Below are 19423 nucleotides of genomic sequence, written 5' to 3'. Positions count from 1 at the left end.
TGAGATTTGAATCTTAACATTTATCTTATGGCCTGTTTACTCGAACATATAATCATAAAATAATAAAAAGATGATGCTTGAGAATTTGGTGCGAAAAAAAGTGACGGAAAGATTTTGTTTCCCCTTGAATGATAATGAGGGAGAAATCACTTTAAACTTACTTTCACATTATAAGAATGATAGGAGGTAAAATAACTTTTTGTATTCCCAAATTAACTTTTTGTTTTCACGTTTCAACCTTTACTTTATGTATGGCCCATGCGAAATTGGAAACCCCATTTTTACTTATTTCGGTTGAGGTAACTTCATAAGTTAAGCTTGGCTTTCATTTAGAATTTTACAAATTCAGTTTGTGAATCCAAACACTTCATTGAATTTCAAAGATGTGTTTTTGGTGGTCTTCTTTTTAAAAAGTTATATGTTTATTTCATGCATTTTATTTAAAATATAGTATCCAATTAAGACATATGCTGTATAAAATAAATGTTTTTTTAAACTAAGCTTTATAACCAATAATTTTTAATATATATACATATATATTAAAAATTAGTCACAGAGAGAATGAGAGTCTTGTTCTGTAAATTGTATATTTGAATTTGTATAGTTGTAGATATTCACATTAATCCAAGTACATGTTTGTTGCATCATCTAAAATTATACAAAAATACTAGACAATATGATTTTAGATAAATAATGTTACATTAAAAAAATTGATTATACAACTTAATTTTTAGTTGAAATAAAAATTTTAAGTAGTTTTAGTTAAATAGTATAGTATTTGTACTACTGGCAAATTATTAAAATAAAAAAAATAAACATATTTAATCGTATTCAAAACAAAGTTTAGAAAATCATATTTATTAAAAATCAATTTTACACAGACTTATAAAAAAATAATCACACCCTTATTCAGCAGAATCTAAATTAGTTGAATATCAATCGTGTGGTATGATTTTGAGCCCAAAATGAGACAATGAAGGCGTAATCGCCTTCTTTTTTGTGGAACTTGGTTGGGTTCCAGTACCATTACTGCAATTCAGTGTTCCTAGTATTCAAAAGATTATTGTTTAATCTGCTTCCGAAGTAGAATTTCTGACACATGTCCCTCAAGGAATTCAAATATTGCTGAACGTGGTGTGAATCTTTAGAAGCGAACACTGATATTTCTCTTGCTCTTTATTTTTATTTAGAAAAATGTATTATTTTAGCAGTGCATAATAATTGCTTGCGTTGATCGATCGATGAGATGTATGTGGCTGACAGGTGCCCATGTGGGACTCGCAAGTTCAGGAACCCTGCATCTTACTGCATCTCACTGCAACTCACTGTCTCGTTACTCTTCATCTATCAAAACTAACGATGCCATTGCCAACCCAGGCCAAAATAATGCACAATCCAATGATTATACAAGTCAGAATTTACATTGTAATTTCTCAGATCCACCCAAATTAACACCTAATCTACCATGGCAACATGATTTGTTGGAACAAATATAAGAAATAACCAAAACCAAAACCAAAAACAAACTTATTCCGAAGGATAAAACTAAACAAATAAACATAGGCATGGTGGCATGCAACATCTTTGGTTTACCTCTCTAATTTTCCTTTCTTAAGTGGGAAAAGAGGGGGCAAGGCACTGCTTTTCACCTGTGTGCAAATTGGCACGTTAATCATTGGTCTAATTCTAATAGTAGCTGACCTTGTTCTCTCCAACCCTTTCTTTACCCTCTTCACTTGCTGCTCTTTGTTGTTATTCCTTGACCCTTCTTTCCCTTCTTTCGCAGCTACATCACCCAGTGAGCTTGCAGAAGAGGAAGAAGACGAGGAAGAAGAAGAGGGTGACAAAGAAGAAGCACGTTGCTTCTTCAACCTCAACAACTCTTTCCAAAGAACGGTGCACTTTGGTGGCCTTGGAGATGGGTCATCATCTACAAACCAATTTACTCTACTACTATTACTACTACTATCTTCTTTGTTGTTGCTCACCACTGCCTCCTCTTCTAATTCCTCTTCCTCCTCTTCCTCTCCCTCCTTGGTTTTGAGACTGATCTTGCTGAGCTTCTCTAGGTGCTGCATCTGCCAAAAGGGTAGGAGCTTCCCTTCAAAGAAAAGCTCATCAGCAGTTAACACTGTGTTGCTGTTGCTCATGTTGTTTGAAAGGAACTCAAACTCAGCAGCATTCCTTGCTCTCTCACGTTCCTTCTCTTGATCTTTCTCATACTCAGCGTTTGGACTGATGGAGATGAAGTTGTTCTCATCTAAGAACTCTGCTGAGAAAGATATTCTAGGACTTGAAGGTGCATCACTAGATCTGGGGTTGCCCTCAATAGGTTCAAGGGAAACCATAGTTCTTTTTTGGAGGGTACGGAGAGATGAGATTGTATGTGGAGTTGTTGGCAACTGAGGTGTGTGCGCTTAGGCTCTACTCTAGCATATGCATGAGAATTGTGATTTTTAAAGGGGGAGAAGAGTGCTTTAATGTTGCTTTTCATTTTTAATCTCTCTTCTTTTAACTGTCAGGACGGTGAGATTATAATAATCAAATGGTCTGGTAAACCCGAAACAAGTGATTTAAGGTTCTGTTTAGAATATAGGGACAGCACATGGACGCCTTGGGAAGTAAAAGACAAAAGCTTTTCATTGGCAATTCTTTGCATGCAAGCCTCAACCCCCGTGTCTGCATGCTTTAATATTTTTCTGAATATATGTGTATGTGTGAGTGGTTTAATCACTTTTTACCATTTTACTTTCCCATTCCATTGATAGAGGGAAAGGAGTACATATCTTTCAATGGAGGGTGTTATGCTACGCTGTCAAGTATCATAATTTTATTTTGGTGCTGCTGTGCTCTTTAATCTGCTTAAATAAAATAATGCTCGACTTGCACACTCCTAAATAGATTTGGTGTGGTCAATGTCACTTGAAAGTTCAAATAGATCAAGCAAGAAGATATTGGTGGGGTTAGAAGTTGGACAAGAAGTCTAAAATTCAAATGCTTGAAATTTCAAAGATGTTAGTTTGGCATAAGAGATGTTTCAAACATTGGATTCCCTTAACTGCTAAAAGATTGAAAAAAAAAGAAGCGAATTAGCTCAGAAAATAAAATGACAACTCCATGTGATTACATGAATGAATATGGTAAACATTTAGAAGTGAAGATATGTAGGCCTTTTTCTTTTAGATTGTTTAGTAATGGTTTGTGCAGTACAGAAGATGATACAGAAAAGACAGAAGGGGATGAAATTATTTGAAGTTATATTAAGGCTTGACAAATAAGCTTAAGGATCCTGATGACACATATATTAGAATTAAAGTGCTTGGTCAAAGAAAGATAGGATTGTTATTTTGACTCCACCTGCATGCAGGGACTTAACATGGAGGAGTCCCAAGCATGTGGGCACATGAGAGTAGTTTCTGAGCATGTGACAACTGGGGTTAAAGATTGAAGAGATATGAAGGAAATGACCAAGTTGCCCTCCAAATAAGTTGGTCACAGCTGGTTGAGTTTGTTATTTTTTGAATGTACAGATGAGTTTATTGTCCTAAGAAGAGGAAATCAAGAGTTGAGCTCTTGAAAAAGCTTCCATTAAGATTTGGTGAGGCTCTAATTAATTCCTGACAGCTAATGAACATTGGGGTAAATCTTTCAATTATTACACATTGGCTTCTTTTGTTTATAAGTACATTATCCTTGGGCATTCTGTGGTCCTGCCGTGGACTATTATTGAAGTGATCGACAATAATGTTAAGTGACAGCAGTGTCAAAAAATACAAAATACTTAAACATGTGATTTCTCATTAATTTAAACTGCTAATTATGCAGATCCTTACCCAAAGCAGAGACTTGTGCAAAATTCAAGGACAATTAATACTTCACCTTTTCTAACAAGTCCACATCGTGAGATTTCACATTTCACCAATTAGTGCATGGCTTTGGATTGTTCTAACATTTAATGTTCAAAGCATTTTATCCATAAATCGAGAGCAACATGCCATGTTTTCAAGCTCCTCGAGTGATTATCCTCAACAACTGAACTCCCACTACATATATATGTGCTTTACAGTTCAAGTTTCTTTGTAGTGCCAGCAATTTCTTTATCTCCTTCTACAGTTCTGCAGAAAGACCAAGAAGGGAAGGAAGACCCTCTAGCCATCAACTGTAAAGATCACTGCTTCTCGGCACCTTGACCTGTACCATTCAAGTGGGGCCCTTCAGAATTGATGCATGTACTATCCAACTTCGCCAGTAACAGACAAGAGTAAAGAGTTATGTAACAAGAACTTAGTAGTAGTACCTTCCAATTCAGCATATATGGGATAGCCAGGCATGTGTTGCTTTGAGAGAAAGAGGGGCCACATGCTTGTCTTGTTGGTGTGGATTTAACATGAAGAGCCTCAAAGTGAAACTAAAACTCGTTGCACCGTGCACGTTTCAAGAGGAAAAACATCTACACTTTATACAGATTGACCACAAACATGGACACATACAGATTCCATGATTCCGAACTATGCAACAACTCCTACAGAAAAAAAGGAGATTCGCTGAAAACACAAACACGTAATGTTTCTAAACCATATAATAATTTCTAGAAACATGACACTTAATGATTTTAAACTATATAATAAGAAAAAACCAATGATACACAAGCCAATGTGACTACACTGTTCTATGAGAAAGGGACCTTAGACCAATAAGACCATTCTATTAATTTAAAGAGGATTCATGTCAATCACAGCTGTTATGAATAAAAGAGTAAAGAAATGAAGTAATGTTTCGATTTGACTACGACCCAAGTTCTTGAGCTCGTAATAAACTGAGCTGGATGTTGTCGAGGACTGACATTAGGTGGGTTTAATAATGTTGTTTGCTTTAATTAAAAGCGAAAATATAACCTTACTTTCTTAGCACAAGCGTAGTTATTTCCGTTAATAAGTTCAAATTAAGTGCTCCTCTCTCTCATGTATATGTTTGATTAATCAGTCACCGGTGTAGGTTATGAATATGCATAACTTCCTTTTTTGCCCTTCAGAAACACGAGCAGAAAATGATTGGTCTGTACTGTTGTTGTCGTGGGTGAAACAAGGAAAGGAAAAATGAGATAAAATGGAGCATAAAAAGAATATTTAGTTGAAGACAGAGTTTCGTAATTTTTGAAATAAATAAGGATAGGTGATGATTAAAATGTTTTAATTTAAGAACACGCAACTTGATTTGTACAAGTTGAGGTTATTGACTATGGAGGAGTTAGGCTTGTTTGTTAGGAGTGTGTCACGTATCATACCACACCTTTCAATACCAATTCAAACCAACAAGAAGAGTCCTCGGGACAACAAATTAGGGCTACCTATTCACTCATAACCTTTATACTTTTTATAAATATTTTATTTTTGGTATACTTCACCTCTTCTTTTTCTGCAAGCCCTCCAGTGTAAAACAATTTTTTTAGAACTCCTAAAAACACTTATTTTTTTAATATTGTTAATTTTTATTGTACTGTGAATGATATTTAATGAGCTTACTCTTTTTCTCAATAAATCATAATTTTCTTTAAGAAAAAAATTTGGTTAGTTATCTTAATTCTCTTACTAATTAATTATGATTTATATCTTCTTATTTTCTTTCTCAATCAATGAAGCAATTAATTTGACATATTAGTCAATACTTATTAATTTATTTTTATATCTTTTGTGTTTGTGTTATGCACGTGTTACATCTGTTTTACAAATGGTAAAAGGAATGGTTGGCATTTCTCCATTCTGTCATATAAGATAAAAGGATAAAATCTAAAAATTAAAATTTGTTATATTGTTATTCACTTAATTGTACCTTAAGTTGATTTATATCTTATTTGTCTTCTCTATTAAAAAAATGTTAATTTGTCTAATACTGTGACAGTTTTTCATTGTATAAATAAGTTATATATATATTATTGAGTTTATATTTTAAATCCGAACGTTAATGATTTTCAAATTAACTTTTTTTAATTATTTTATTAAAGATTAATCTGAAAATTATATATATATATATATATATATATATATATGAAAAAGTTGAAATTTAGAAATTAAATTTAAACGTTTACTAAAGAAAAATAAAATCGACACTTTAAAATACTACGAGTTGAGTTTATTTTGTTTACAACCAAAACTAGGTTTTATTAATAAAAATATTGATAATGAAATTTTAAATTTTTTTAAGAATCATTTATAATTAATTAAGTTTGTACATTATAGATAAAACAATTCAAAATTTGAACCATTTAAAATATATGAAAAAAAAATTATTTTTATTTAATGATAAAAAATTAAGGTCACTTAATTGTATACTTTAAAAAAAGGTTTAATAGGTTCAGAGGTCCCTATATTTGGGGGTTCGTTTCAATTGGGTCCTCCAATTTTGAAAGTGATCAATTAGGTCCCTAATTTGGTAAAAGAATAAATAAAGATCTTAAAGAAAATTATAAAATTGAAAAATAATTAACTAATTGACCTTTTTAATTATATAAAAAGAATATATTGCATTTTAAATGCATATATAACTTATGGAATAATATTAACTATTTCACAATTAAATTGAAATGAGTTTTTCAAAGATAAAGATAATAAAACTTATTGACATCAACAATGTCACAAAACAATTAAATAAATTGACTTTATTATCTATTGAAAAAATATATTATATAAAAATTGAATAGATAAATTTTAAATAAAGTTATGATAAATTTTAACATGAATTATTTTATTATTAAATAAAAATATGCAATTTGTAAGTTTATTTTACCTTTCCAAACTCCTGAGCCACTCTTGCTTTGAGGGTCCAACATATTCATTTCACGTTATACATTATATATTCATCTTTACCAATAAGAAAACATTACATTAATAAAGAAACAATATACTAACTAGGAAAAATGTTACAGAAACAATGTTATACTAACTAAAGACAAAAACCTATAAATAATACTTGGAACCCCTTATTAACAAAAATATATCATCTTCAAATTTTGGATTAGTGAATTAAAGTCAGAGATATTTTATTTTAATTTGTAAAACCTATAAAACAAAAAGGAAATCCAAAATAGAAAAAAATGTAGAAGAAATTTACTTTATAAATAAAATTGCCAAAAACTAAGTCAGAAGCAAATTTTAAAATAATAGATTCTTTATAAAAGGATAATTAAATAAATAAGAAAACATTGAAGCTATAAATAACTAGAAGAGATATTTGAACAAGAAGTGTGTAATGATTTAATTGTGTAATCTAAGATACAAAAATAACATAAAATTTCGACCATAATCTCATGATAAATGGTTTATGGATTGATTGTACATATTCTCTTCTTATGAGATCGAGTTTATTGATAAAAGCATGGACAAAATTTTACTGCCAACAACACCAAATCAAGAATTTCGTGAAAATAATAATTTATATAAACAATTGTTTTTGATAGAATCTCAGTCAAATGAAATAAGGTAAAATTTACTCATTTTTTATGAAAGATTTATATAAAATTGGGAGAAATGATTGAGAGGACAAACAAAGTGGGGTTTAAAATAGTAATGTTTATACTTTCTAGGAAAAGAAAAAATACAGGTTATGTTGATAATAAAAGTAAGGGATGGAAGTGTAAATAGAAATTAGTGCAAATAGCAAAAGGTATCTTTCATACTTCTGCTCACTCTGGTTTCTTTTTCATCCCATGTTTCTCTTTCTGCACTTCCAAACTTTTTAAATCTGAATAATAATTTGTTTTAAATCTTTCACACTATCTTCCTTACCTTACTCGAATTCGTACACCCAGTCCTGTTAAAATGAGTTATAATCTGTATATTAACTTGGTCCACCATAGATTTCGATTAGGTTGTACTTAAAAAATATATAATTTTTTTATATAAACCAATTTTCAATCCAATCTACTTAAAATTCGGTTCGTAGTGAGTTAAGTTGACTCGTCAATCCATTTAGTTTAATTTAATTATTTTATTTTGTATTTCAACATTATTATGTTTCAAGATAGCAAACTATTATATATTTATTTATTCAAGACTTTAATCTTATAAATTGATAACTGACACAAAAATGATCAATATTAGAAAATTATTTATTCACTTTTTGAGCTTGCTTTTGGATTACATTTGAGTTGTATGTTATTCTTTTTATTTTGAATTATCTTTGGAGAGTGAAATTTATTTAGATTTGAATTACAAAAAAAAGATATTTTTTTTGGATTAAAAAAGAAACTTGTAATTAAGTGAGCGAGTGAGTCAACCCGTTTAATCCACCAACCCGTGGTGGGCTTAGTCGAGTTCAAAATTTTCGGTTCACTAGTAAGTGAATCGGGTTGGGTTGGCTCATTAAGTGACCAACCCGTTGTGGATCGGGTCGGGTGACCTATTTTGACAACACTACCCACGACCTTCACCCGTTACCCTTCATGCATTTCCTCCACCACAAACCTTTTTTTCTTTGGAGTACAAAAAGGTTAGTTTAGTTTTTCTTTTACTTTTGTATCTATTATTAGTTTAGGAATAATTTTGGGGATAAATTGAATTTGAAATTTGAGAGGTTAGATAATTAATTTTGGTTGATAAGTGAAATAAATTTAGAAATTGGTAGTATGAGGTGAAATCTATGGAGGAAAGCATCAAATTTAGAGGATAACCACTTGATTTCAAAATCAAGTTTAGAAAAGTACCAGATATTGAAATTTAGTTTAGGAAAACACTATATTTCAAAATTCGATGTAGGAAAGTAGCGAATTTTGAAATCAATTAAGGAATATACTAGATTTCAAAATTTGATTAAGGAGTGTGTTGAATTTCAAATTTCAGTTAAGAAAAAAGCACTTGATTTCAAAATTTGGTTTAGAGTATGTACCATACTTATAAATTTCAAAATTCGGTTAAGATAAAGTATATGAATATCCTAGAGGTTCACACAACACTTTTTTTGCTAACTAGCTATGCACATCATGTTGCATGTGCATTGTGGGAAGCTTGTGATGGTAAATTTTTTTTAATGGTTTATGACTTGTTTAAATTTTATAAGCAATTGTTATGTGTAGGGTTGATGAGAGATAAACTTAGTTTCATATGGAAACAAATTAAATAAATTTGGAGCATGTCATCTTGTTGTTCAAAATTATGTGTCAAATTTTTGTTTAATGCCTTTATGGACGATAAAGGGTTGACATTGACATTTTTTTTAAAGGGTATAGATAAACATTTTCCATGTTCATGTTGTTGAGACGTCTGTCACACTAAATGACGTGTTCGTGCTGCTGTATTTGTCTATAGTGAGATAATTTTGTTCAAATGAATCCCTAGACTTTGAAGGGGTTTTGGAAACTCTCATAGACCTTTTAAGCATGAATTGCATGATGGCTACATCTTAGCCTAGGCAATGTTGTGGTTCCCACTTGAGATTGAGTTTGTTGAGAGACGTATATAAATATTGTTGTGAGAATCGATAGTGAGAGTATGTCACACAGATATATTTGTTGCATATTATTGGATATACAACTTTTGTAAATAAGAGCATCACATATGATCTTTCATGTTAAATACGAAGACTCTAGTCACCCACAACATGACATCAACATAAAACACCTAACTTGTTCAATACTAATAACTAGAGGTTAATATATTCAGAAAACAAAACAATCAAAAAAGAAAAAGAAAACAAAAGCGGTAAACAAAAAGAAGCAAAATATATGTTTTTTTAAAAATAAAATAGTACCAGATTTCAAAATTCGAGAGAATACTTAACCATATTTTGAAACTCGGTAGTATCCTTAACAAAATTTCAAAAATTCGATATTATCATTAACTGAATTTTGAAATCTAGTACTATGCTTAATCAAATTTTGAAATCCGGTAAGTTTCTTTTGAATTCTGGTGCATTCATAAATTAAGTGAGTTACCTAGTGTTTTTCTAAATCAAATTTTCGAATTCAGTGTTTACTTAAAGTAGAATTCAAAATTTGGTGCTTTCTTAGATCGAATTTCAATGTCCGGTGATTCTATTAATTGAATTTCAAAGTTGGGTTGTGAATGTGTGTACATGTTTCAAACGAAGGTGAACGAAAATGAATAAAAATGAAAAAAGAAACTCAACATCGTTCAAAAAATATAAATCTGAAGTTAAAGTCGAAAAAGAGAGAAAACATAGTTAATTTTGAAAGTGAATGTGACTTTGGGTGCAAGGATCTCATAAAATATACCATGGTGCAAAATAAATTCATTTAGTAAACAATAATCATTACTTACCTAATTAATTTAATATTATATATTATATGGAAAGAAATTTGTCATCCCAATAAAATATATGTGGTATGTTTGTTACAAAATATTTTTTTTTCATTGTTTGTTACCATACTTTAATATCTATTGCAATATTAGTTAACACTTTATTACAATTATAATTGTATTATTTTCTTTAAAATATAAAAAAATGGTAACGTGTATGTTTAAGTTTATATTTACTTAATTTTGTATCTCATCTAAATATGTATTTGAAAAAGAGAAATTTTTTGAAACAAGTTTCGAATAACTTTCACGTTAACTTTGCCATGTAAAACAATATTTCGGTTGCAGTTTGAACTAACAAAACAATAATCTAACGACATTGAATTTTGATTTTTACATTTCGTGCCACTTTAACAACTCATGTTTCACAATGAAATAAGTTATTTTTCTAGTAAATATAAGATTTATTATATAACATATCATATTTCATAATTATATAACATATCATATTTCATAATTATATATGATCACAATATTCCATAAATCCACATTCAGATTAACTTTGCATCAAACTCTATATATAAAAAATGTGGACTAAGCAAGAGTACGACGTAACCATAATGAGAGGAAAAGAGAAAAACAAAGAATAGAGGATCAAATACATAGATAATATAGATAAAAAGAGATATATAAAAATAGAGAAAGGATTTAAAAAACACTTCTTCCCGTTGTTGCCCATTTTTTCACAAAATATTTAAATACCCTTTTTACAAATACATATAGTCTATGTAAAAAACTATCACTTTACATCAATTAAAGTGGTGATTAATTAATTTTGAGAGGATTGTTCCTAAAATTTTACATATGTAAAATTACAATTTGTTCAATATTAATTAATTAATACAATACAAATTTAAATATACAAATATTTGGCAACAACGAAAGAAGTGTGTGTATCTAAGACCAAAGAAACATGGATCGGGCTGGGTTACCAACCAATCTGACCCAACTTTTAAAATGTGGATGATGCTTGCCGTCTTAGATAATTCTTCCTTCCTTTTTCAACTTCAAATACAAGCTATCTCTCATCTCATCGCTTTTTTTCAAAACCCTAATTCCTCTTTCCGTTCCAATCTCGTTTCACAAGATCGCCTTCGCTGCTTTTCCGTTCAGGTGTGCCTCTCAATTCTGTTATTTCTCCCAGGCGATCACTCTGATTCTTCAATACCGACATCCTCGTTCTACCTGATCCGCCTAATGGATTTTTAGCTTCGAATTATGTGTTTTCGTTTTCTGTGGCTTTGGATATTTTGAATCGTAATTTGTGTTCATTTTAAGGTTGTTTTGTGAATATAATCTTTAATCTCAGTTCTTGATCTCCGTGTGTCTTGATTATCACAATTATGTCGCCATTATCTATTTTGGGAATATAGAAATGCTTAGATGGATGGTTTATTGATTGATATCAAGTAATGTTTTGTTCCAGAGGAATAATTGAGGTTTTATGGTTGAAATTTTAAAATTTAAAATTGCCTTATCTTTCTTTCTTACAATTGAACATTAATTGTTGGCTGGTCTGGGATCAGACTGGAGTTTTATTGTAATGTGCGAGCAATATTCTGTTAAAACAACAAATGATCTGTTGGGGTTGGTTTCATCAACATTGATTATGTTAGGTTACAAACGAGTGGATTTAATGGCATATGTTTTTCTTTTATCTTTTTATTTTTCTTTTGAGCTCATTTGATTTGATTTCTCAGGAATTATGTCTTTTGTGAGGAATTTTCAAGCAGAAGATCGTAGTTTACATAGTGGTTACTGGTCCACCTATGATGAAAACAACTTTGGCCGCAACAATAGGAAAAGAAGTAGAAACAATTATCACACCAGGAGTTTTAATATTTACAATGATAACCAGACAAAATTCGGCGACCATGGTTGTTCCTTCAATTTTTCCTTGGCCGATCATGCCAATTATCTTAGATTTGATGCTGTTCCGTCATCTCTGAAAAGGAGGAAATATTCAGCCCCTGTGTGGCAAGAAAGCCATAGATATTATATTCCACCCATGGTTCATGACAATATCCCGTCCTCCTGTAATTTTCAAGCTCCTCCTACAAGATCCGATGGTGATGCCTCCACATCAGCTGTCTTCAAGCACTGCTTCTCTATTTTTGAAGATGATAAGCCTGTCTTCATGTCAAGAGATGAGATTGATAGATACTCTCCATCTAGGAAAGACGGTATTGATGTACATCATGAGACACACTTGCGGTACTCCTATTGTGCTTTCCTTCAGAATCTTGGAATGCGTCTCGAGCTGTAAGAGTCAAATTATTTGTCATATAGCTCACATACATTGAGGGTGTAGCAGGTGAAAACTCGTCATTATTGTGACGTACAAAAACATTTATAACCATTAGATAGAAATGACAAGTAAGATTGCTTCTTTAATTACAGTTATAGGTGAGACTTTTAAAGGATCACCTGAGATCTGTAGTTAAATAATCAATCTGAATAGTTAATTTTAATGTAATGGTTATGATTAAATGTCAGCAACTCACAAATAACTACGAGTTCTTACCTGATATGTTATATATATTTAGAAAAAGAACATTGCTACTGACATTCATGTAAGATTTTAGTTTGTATATTTAATTCAATTTATTGATATTTGGCCTGCATAACATAGTGCCATGTTCCTTTTGCAGGCCTCAAACCATCATTGGGACATCTATGGTTCTATGCCACCGTTTTTTTGTTCGTCGATCTCATGCATGCCATGACAGATTTGTGAGTTTCTATTTGTCCTGGTAGCTCTAAATCCATGTTTTACTTTTCTTATATGCTTCAATGAGGTCCGCGTCATCCATGAATATTTTTCTACAATTATAATTTATAAATTCTTAGAAATTTTGTTATGGATTTGTTTGTAGTTAGTGCTTGCTATTTTATTGAAATTGTGTAATGTTACTTTTAATTTTTTCCTTCAACTTGCATCTCTGTGACCAAACTGATTTTCTATTAACATTAATTTGTGCTGCAGTTGATTGCTACTGCTGCTCTTTTTCTTGCTGCAAAGTCAGAGGAAGCTCCACGCCCTTTGAATAATGTATTGAGAGCGTCCAGTGAAATTCTAAATAAACAAAATTTTGCTTTGTTCTCCTACCGGTTACCTATTGTGAGTATAGTTCAAACTACTGAAATCTCTTCTTTTTATTTTACCTGTGGGAGACACGCAAACCAAATAATAGCCTGGCATCTATTAACTTGTATGTGGATATGCCTGATAACTATAAAAATATCTATGTTTGCTGATTCTCTATAAAGTAAAATTTTAGACAGTTATCATAATTTTTAATGGAATATCGCTCAAATGTGTCAAATATCTCTCAAATAAATCCAATTTTCCTTTTAGTTGAATACTAGTTAAGTTGTTATTGTAAATTTTATTTTATATGTTTAACTTGATTTGAGTTGTTTCACAGGATTGGTTTGAACAATACCGGGAACGGGTGTTTGAGGCTGAACAGTTGATACTTACCACTCTAAATTTTGAACTCAATGTGCAGCATCCATATGCATCTCTCACGTCTGTTCTTAACAAATTAGGTCTATCAAAGACTGTTTTGGTGAATCTGGCATTAAACCTGGTCAGCGAAGGGTGAGTTTTCATGCATTTTAGGTTTTATATATGATGGTTTCAGTGATGATGTTTGCTTATACCATTCATTTTTGAGGACAAAACGTGGTTGGCTAAAATCAAATCTGTATGAAATGTTCTGAGCTGTTGGCTGATGTCCTCTTCAGGTATCCCATTTGTTGGTTTTGACTAGGCTCTTATTATCTAACCGAGTGAATGGAATAGAAAACCTAGTGTAGGGAACAGGACATGGGGGCTTTTGGTGTTAAATCTCAACTCAAGCAATAGAATGTCTTGAGGTCTGGAGATCTAGTGGCTGAGGAAGATACCTTGGTGTCTCCCCTACTAAATTTTGGTTCCAAATAGTGTTGATTCTCTCAATATTTTGCTTTAGCCCAACTTCTGTGTGTAGATATTCTGTCATGGAATATTGATTGTTTTGGCATCCATATAATTGCAGGATATTCACAAGATTAGCGTGCTGGCCTGTATGATATTCTTAGCTGGCGGATTGATATGCTGTTCATCAAAAGTTTTGTTTTACATCTGAAGTTGAACTGCTGATGTCTAATGGATTGCTTTACCTTGAATATGTCTCGTCAACTTTTATTTTGGCTACCCAAGCTAGCCTCAAGAGCCCTACCCACAACTCAGTTTTTCTGTCTAACCCTCAATTCCTTGTAGTTTATGCTGATTCTCATCAGCCAAAGGTGCTCTCCATAATTTTTAGTAAAATGGGTTGAAAGAAGATAGTAAGTGACATACAAACAATATGAAACTAACAAAAAAAGACTGATACAGAGAGGCAAACAATCTTATCTTAAACAGTCTTATCATCAAAAGTTTTGTTTTACATCTGAAGTTGAACTGGTGATGTCTATTGGATTGCTTTTCCTAGAATATGTCTCCTCAACCTGTATTTTGGCTACCCAAGCTAGCCACAAGAGCCCTCCCCCACAACTCAGTTTTTCTCTGTAACCCTCAATACCTTGTAACTTATGCTGATTCCCAGTAGCCAAAGGGGGCTCTCCATAATTTTTAGTGACATGGGTTGAAAAAATATAATTTAAGTGACATACAATATGAAATTAACAAAAATAAGACAGACAGAGAGATGCAAACAGTCTTATGTCATCAAAAGTTTTGTTTTACTAAAGAGGGTTAGAGTGTTTTTGTCTATTCATTTTTTCTTAATTGAAAACAAAGACCTATTCCTTGGTCTATATGTTGATTTGGAAGAAAACTGTTTCGAGGATAAATCTGCTGATAAAATTCTCTCTAGAAGTGTTTCCTTGTGGTCAGTTTGATTGCCAAATTTTGGGTTTGTTAAAAGTTTCTTAACCTCCCTCTCGTTTCCCACATTGAGTATTTTGGTCACTCAAATGGATTACTTCAGTCACATGATTTTTTTCTTTTCCAGGTGTTTTAAATTTGAATTTGATCCTTTTCCTACTTAAAAAGATGTATACACTCTATCCAATAATTTGTTGATGTATCTGAATAAGAGTTTGACTATGACAACTACCTAAAAGGTCGTACATTCTAAATGATTGGATGATATTGTTCAAATTTTTTATATTTTTATATTGCGAAAATATAAAATATATGTAAACATTTGTTCTAATTTAAAGCTAATTTGTTTTATCAAAAGTTCAAATGTCCTTGTTCATCTCTTACAGATCACTCTTCCAAATTTTTTGTTTCCTTGTTGGTTGACATTTAAGTCTCTAATGGGAATGAAGTCTTTAAGATTTATCTGACTTTCATTTGAAATAGTTTTTTTTTTTTTTCATTTTTCAAACTCAATTTTTAGTTGTTCCCTACCTAGTTGAATGTGGCTTTATTGTTGTTTAAGTTAAAATTGTGAGAATTTACTTAGTGATATTTTTAGTTTTAACAGTAATAGGGATGTATTGATATTTGGGAAATGTTATTCATGGTCTTTTTTGTGTCCCTCCTGTGTGCTAAACACTGGCCCTTTGTTTATTGAAGGAGAAAAGGTGGAGAGGAGAGAAATAGGTGAGAAATAAAAAAGAGAAAGTGTTTAGTAAACTGGAAATGAGAGAAGAGAGAGAGAGAAATAAGGTGTGGGGTTTACTATTATTTTTATTGTATTTCTCACCTATTTATCTCTTTCCTATTTTTCTATACTAGACACCTTCATTTTACTCAACTTACTCATTTCTGTTCACCGTTGTTGCTGGTGACTTTCTGTGATGATGCTAGTTTGTCCTTTGTATTTGTTGTCTCTCTCCTAGCTATTTCTCAAATTGTTTATGGAATATGATTTTTCTTGATACCTCATCTAAAAAAAAGAAAAAAGAAAATCATACATATTATTTGGCATGTAGTGATCAGCCTCAGTTTTTTCAAAATATTAATAATTGGGTAGGCTGCACTTTATCATACTTTAAATAGCTCATCATCTTCATAAAATATGAGTACTAATGGTACCAGGTGTTATCGATTGTTATGGTCAGCCTGCTATATTTCAATTGATTTTTGTAAAGAGCTTTTTGCTTCCAGCTGAGTAAAATTGCTCAACTGTTTTCGTGACTTGAAAACGTTTGTTGGATGGGTTGGGGTTGTAGACAGTGGCTCTCACTGTATGCTTCTTGTGTCAGAAGGAAGTTTTGTACTAGCTCTATGGTGTAGTCCAAGCAGCCCTTCTTACCCTTTCTCCAATTTGATTTACAATTAATACCTGCATTGATTAGAAAGTTATGCACAACTAGTGTGAAAATTATAATATACTCCATCTCCAGTACTCAGCCACGAAGGAGAAGGAAGATTTGAGAAAAAGAGCTTTTCTTTTCCTCGTACTCCTTTTATCCCCGTTCCACTATAAAGGGGTAGTGATGTGTAGTGGTTTTATGCAGCCTAAAACCCCTTTCCTTACCGTCTCAGGTCACAATAATAACCTTCCACTTTCTGCAGCAAATTGAAGTGCTAGAACATGGGACTTTTTGTACATAATCAAACTATGTACTTGCATTTGTGCGTTAAATGTATGCCAACTTTGATGTGAAAATACAGTAACTTTTGTACTAAAATGTCAATCAGCTGTCTGCTTCAATTTGCTCTTCGCAGCATGTATTTTGTTTTATGTTGTGTAGTGATTTTTAAACTTCTAATTTTACGCCTGCAACATGGACAACAATTGGATTTTGTTCTATAGCTTGTTAAATAAGTTTGCATTCATTGTAAACATTCCAATGAGCATGGTAACAACAAGGCTCTCCAGGTCAAAATATTGAGATATGGCATTAGCTTTGAAAGATTCAGTTGTTTGTAATATGCAGCACAGCACACCATGCATACTTTCTCATTTTAGTTGCATAAAATTTCTGGAGCTTAGAGCCCCACGGCAGAGTTGGGCCTGGAAGTCTGATAAATTCTCTAGATGAGTATAAGATATTGCTATAGTTTGGTTATACTCTTATCAGCAATCCTGCACAGATTCTTGGAATTGTATGCTTCCTGAGTTGCTGCTTTTCTAGTTGGTAAGGAAAAGTTAATAAATTTTTGTTTTCCTCTTGGTATGAATGTTGAATATTATTTGAATTATCTAGTTCATACTACTGCTCATTCTAATAGCTGACATGATCTGTCATGGTGGGAACATATGCTAAGTTGGTGCCTCGGATGGTTAGTTTGACTATTTATGTATTATCTATATTTGCGTTGAACAATACTGACTGTACTGGTGCCTATCTTGTATGGTCTATTGAAGATGGGAATTTTTTTTGCAGGCTTCGGAGTTCTCTGTGGCTTCAATTTAAACCCCATCATATTGCTGCTGGAGCAGCATATCTTGCTGCCAAGTTTTTGAACATTGATCTCACTGGTTATCAGAACATCTGGCAAGAGTTTCAGACAACACCAACCATTCTTCAAGGTAATCTGCACCCAGTTCACCGTTCTAATTTTCATCAAGAAACATTATTAGATTTACTGTTCCTGTTTCGAAATGATCGGTTCAGGATAGCAGTAGATAAGTGAAGTGCAAGCAGGGCAATTTGTTAAGATAGGCGTGTAATTTGGATATTCCTTTATTAGTTATTGATATTCGTTTTCTCATTGATGCAGATATCTCCCAGCAATTAATGGAGCTCTTCTGAAAGTATTGTAGAACTAGATTATGGCATCCTTCCTAGTAGATTAAATTTTGAATATATAATTCAAAATGTCATATACTCCGAAGGGCGAGGTACAGATCATTATGTGTAGGAGCTTCGACATATATTTTGGTGAGTTCCAAGATTGGTGGGTGTGACCTAAGGATTTTTAAATTTTACCAACTTCTCTGAATCCTCTGCTAAGGTCTTGAGCATGATTTGCGTTCATTTCTGTTGATGCCTTGTGATCAACTGTGACTTGTGATCAACTGTGACATGCCAATGTCAAATCGAGGTCGAGTTTAGTCAATGAAGAATCTATCCATGAAAGTACACAAATTTCTAACTTTGTATGTGCAACAAATACAAATTATTAGTTCGGAGGTTAAATTTATTGTTGGTTGCCCCTTACTCTGGTGTAATGTTATGAAAGAAAGTCATTTGATATCTGCAGTTACGGTTAATGTTGGTCCTTACAGAAAATGGGTTAAGTTTTCTAAGCTCTTGGCACATAGAGGAATATCACCGGATCTTTGTGGAATTGTTTTGTAGCCCTCTGCATGTTATGTTGCTTGCCATCCTCGTCATTTGCAACCACAAATATCGTTCATTCAGCGGCTAAAAAATAGTTACGGCATTCCTAGCGTCCAGAGCCTAATATTCGTGCAGGTATTTTACACCAGTCTCTGTTAAGTACTTTAGGCCACAATTTTCTTGGTTAAAAAAGCTTTAAAAATACTACAAAAAAGAACTGCAAGTTCAACAACATTAATTCGGAACATCAAACTCCTGATAAGAAAACAAAATCCAACAGAAAGTATAAGAAATTTATAATCGGATTCTGTTTTTGTAAGAATTTGTGTTTATGCGAATTTTCTCACCTCAATCCGCAGGAAAGATGAATTAGACCAAATTATCTTGCAAAGCGAGATCTCAGGTTTAAATGAAGGGAGTGGATATTGTGAAATGGTTGTTGTTCGGTTCGAAATATTTGAAAAAGTGAAATAAGATGAGAGTACTAAATTTTCCTTCTTATTTTTGTCTTTTCTTCAAATATTGGAAAATGCTACATGTGGCTGCGAGTTTTAAATATGCATTGCATATTCATTTATTTCAAAATAAGACAAACGTTAGAGCATGACATTTTACTAAGTCTATTTTAGAGATATTTATGGTTGTATCCCAAGTTTTCCCACGAATTTTAATTAAGTTCAATTACTCTGCTAAACAAAAGTGGACTGATACGAGCACGATGGTTCTTAATCTCATATTGAAATAAAATTAAATATTGTTTTACATATTTTACAAGTCTCAAATTATTTATTTAGGTTCAGAAATATGATTTTATGCTAAATAGAGAATAAATGTATTTAATAAATGTTTATAAATAAATTTAGAGTACTTTATTTTTT

At 32.0% G+C, this 19423-nt stretch overlaps 2 protein-coding genes across 3 annotated transcripts; one reads left to right on the top strand and one right to left on the bottom strand.

The window, feature by feature from the left end:
• Positions 1–1345: 1345 nt before the first annotated feature.
• Positions 1346–2496, bottom strand: LOC124847328 (uncharacterized). The gene has a single exon (XM_047324791.2). It carries the CDS (start codon positions 2346–2348, stop codon positions 1590–1592), a length of 759 nt encoding a protein of 252 aa, XP_047180747.1. The 5' UTR covers positions 2349–2496; the 3' UTR covers positions 1346–1589.
• Positions 2497–11246: 8750 nt separating this feature from the next.
• LOC124847343 (cyclin-T1-5-like) lies at positions 11247–18475 on the top strand. Of its 2 annotated transcripts, XM_047324814.2 has the most exons (7): positions 11262–11423; positions 12011–12572; positions 12962–13043; positions 13297–13431; positions 13739–13914; positions 17646–17791; positions 17983–18475. In XM_047324814.2, the coding sequence occupies exons 2-7, from the start codon at positions 12016–12018 to the stop codon at positions 18012–18014; spliced, it is 1128 nt and encodes a 375-aa protein (XP_047180770.1). In that variant the 5' UTR covers positions 11262–11423; positions 12011–12015; the 3' UTR covers positions 18015–18475. The 2 variants fall into 2 exon arrangements, with proteins under 2 accessions (XP_047180771.1, XP_047180770.1); XM_047324815.2 differs by lacking the exons at positions 17646–17791; positions 17983–18475 and adding an exon at positions 14354–15694 and having other exon boundaries at positions 11247–11423.
• The last annotated feature ends 948 nt before the right edge of the window (positions 18476–19423 follow it).

Source organism: Vigna umbellata, chromosome 8, assembly GCF_029865625.1.
Source record: "Vigna umbellata cultivar VRB3 chromosome 8, Vumbellata_1.0, whole genome shotgun sequence".
In the NCBI taxonomy this organism is placed as follows: Eukaryota; Viridiplantae; Streptophyta; class Magnoliopsida; order Fabales; family Fabaceae; genus Vigna; species Vigna umbellata.
This window is presented reverse-complemented; position numbering and strand designations above follow the sequence as displayed.

What these genes read in the sequence shown, in the direction of transcription:
- LOC124847328 (XM_047324791.2), bottom strand. Translation starts at nt 2,348, where the DNA reads ATGGTTTCCCTTGAACCTATTGAGGGCAACCCCAGATCTAGTGATGCA.
- LOC124847343 (XM_047324814.2), top strand. Translation starts at nt 12,016, where the DNA reads ATGTCTTTTGTGAGGAATTTTCAAGCAGAAGATCGTAGTTTACATAGT. An exon ending in TTAAACCTGGTCAGCGAAGG is followed by an intron (nt 13,915 to 17,645) that starts GTGAGTTTTCAT and finishes TTTTTTTTGCAG; the next exon opens with GCTTCGGAGTTCTCTGTGGC. An exon ending in AACACCAACCATTCTTCAAG is followed by an intron (nt 17,792 to 17,982) that starts GTAATCTGCACC and finishes TCATTGATGCAG; the next exon opens with ATATCTCCCAGCAATTAATG.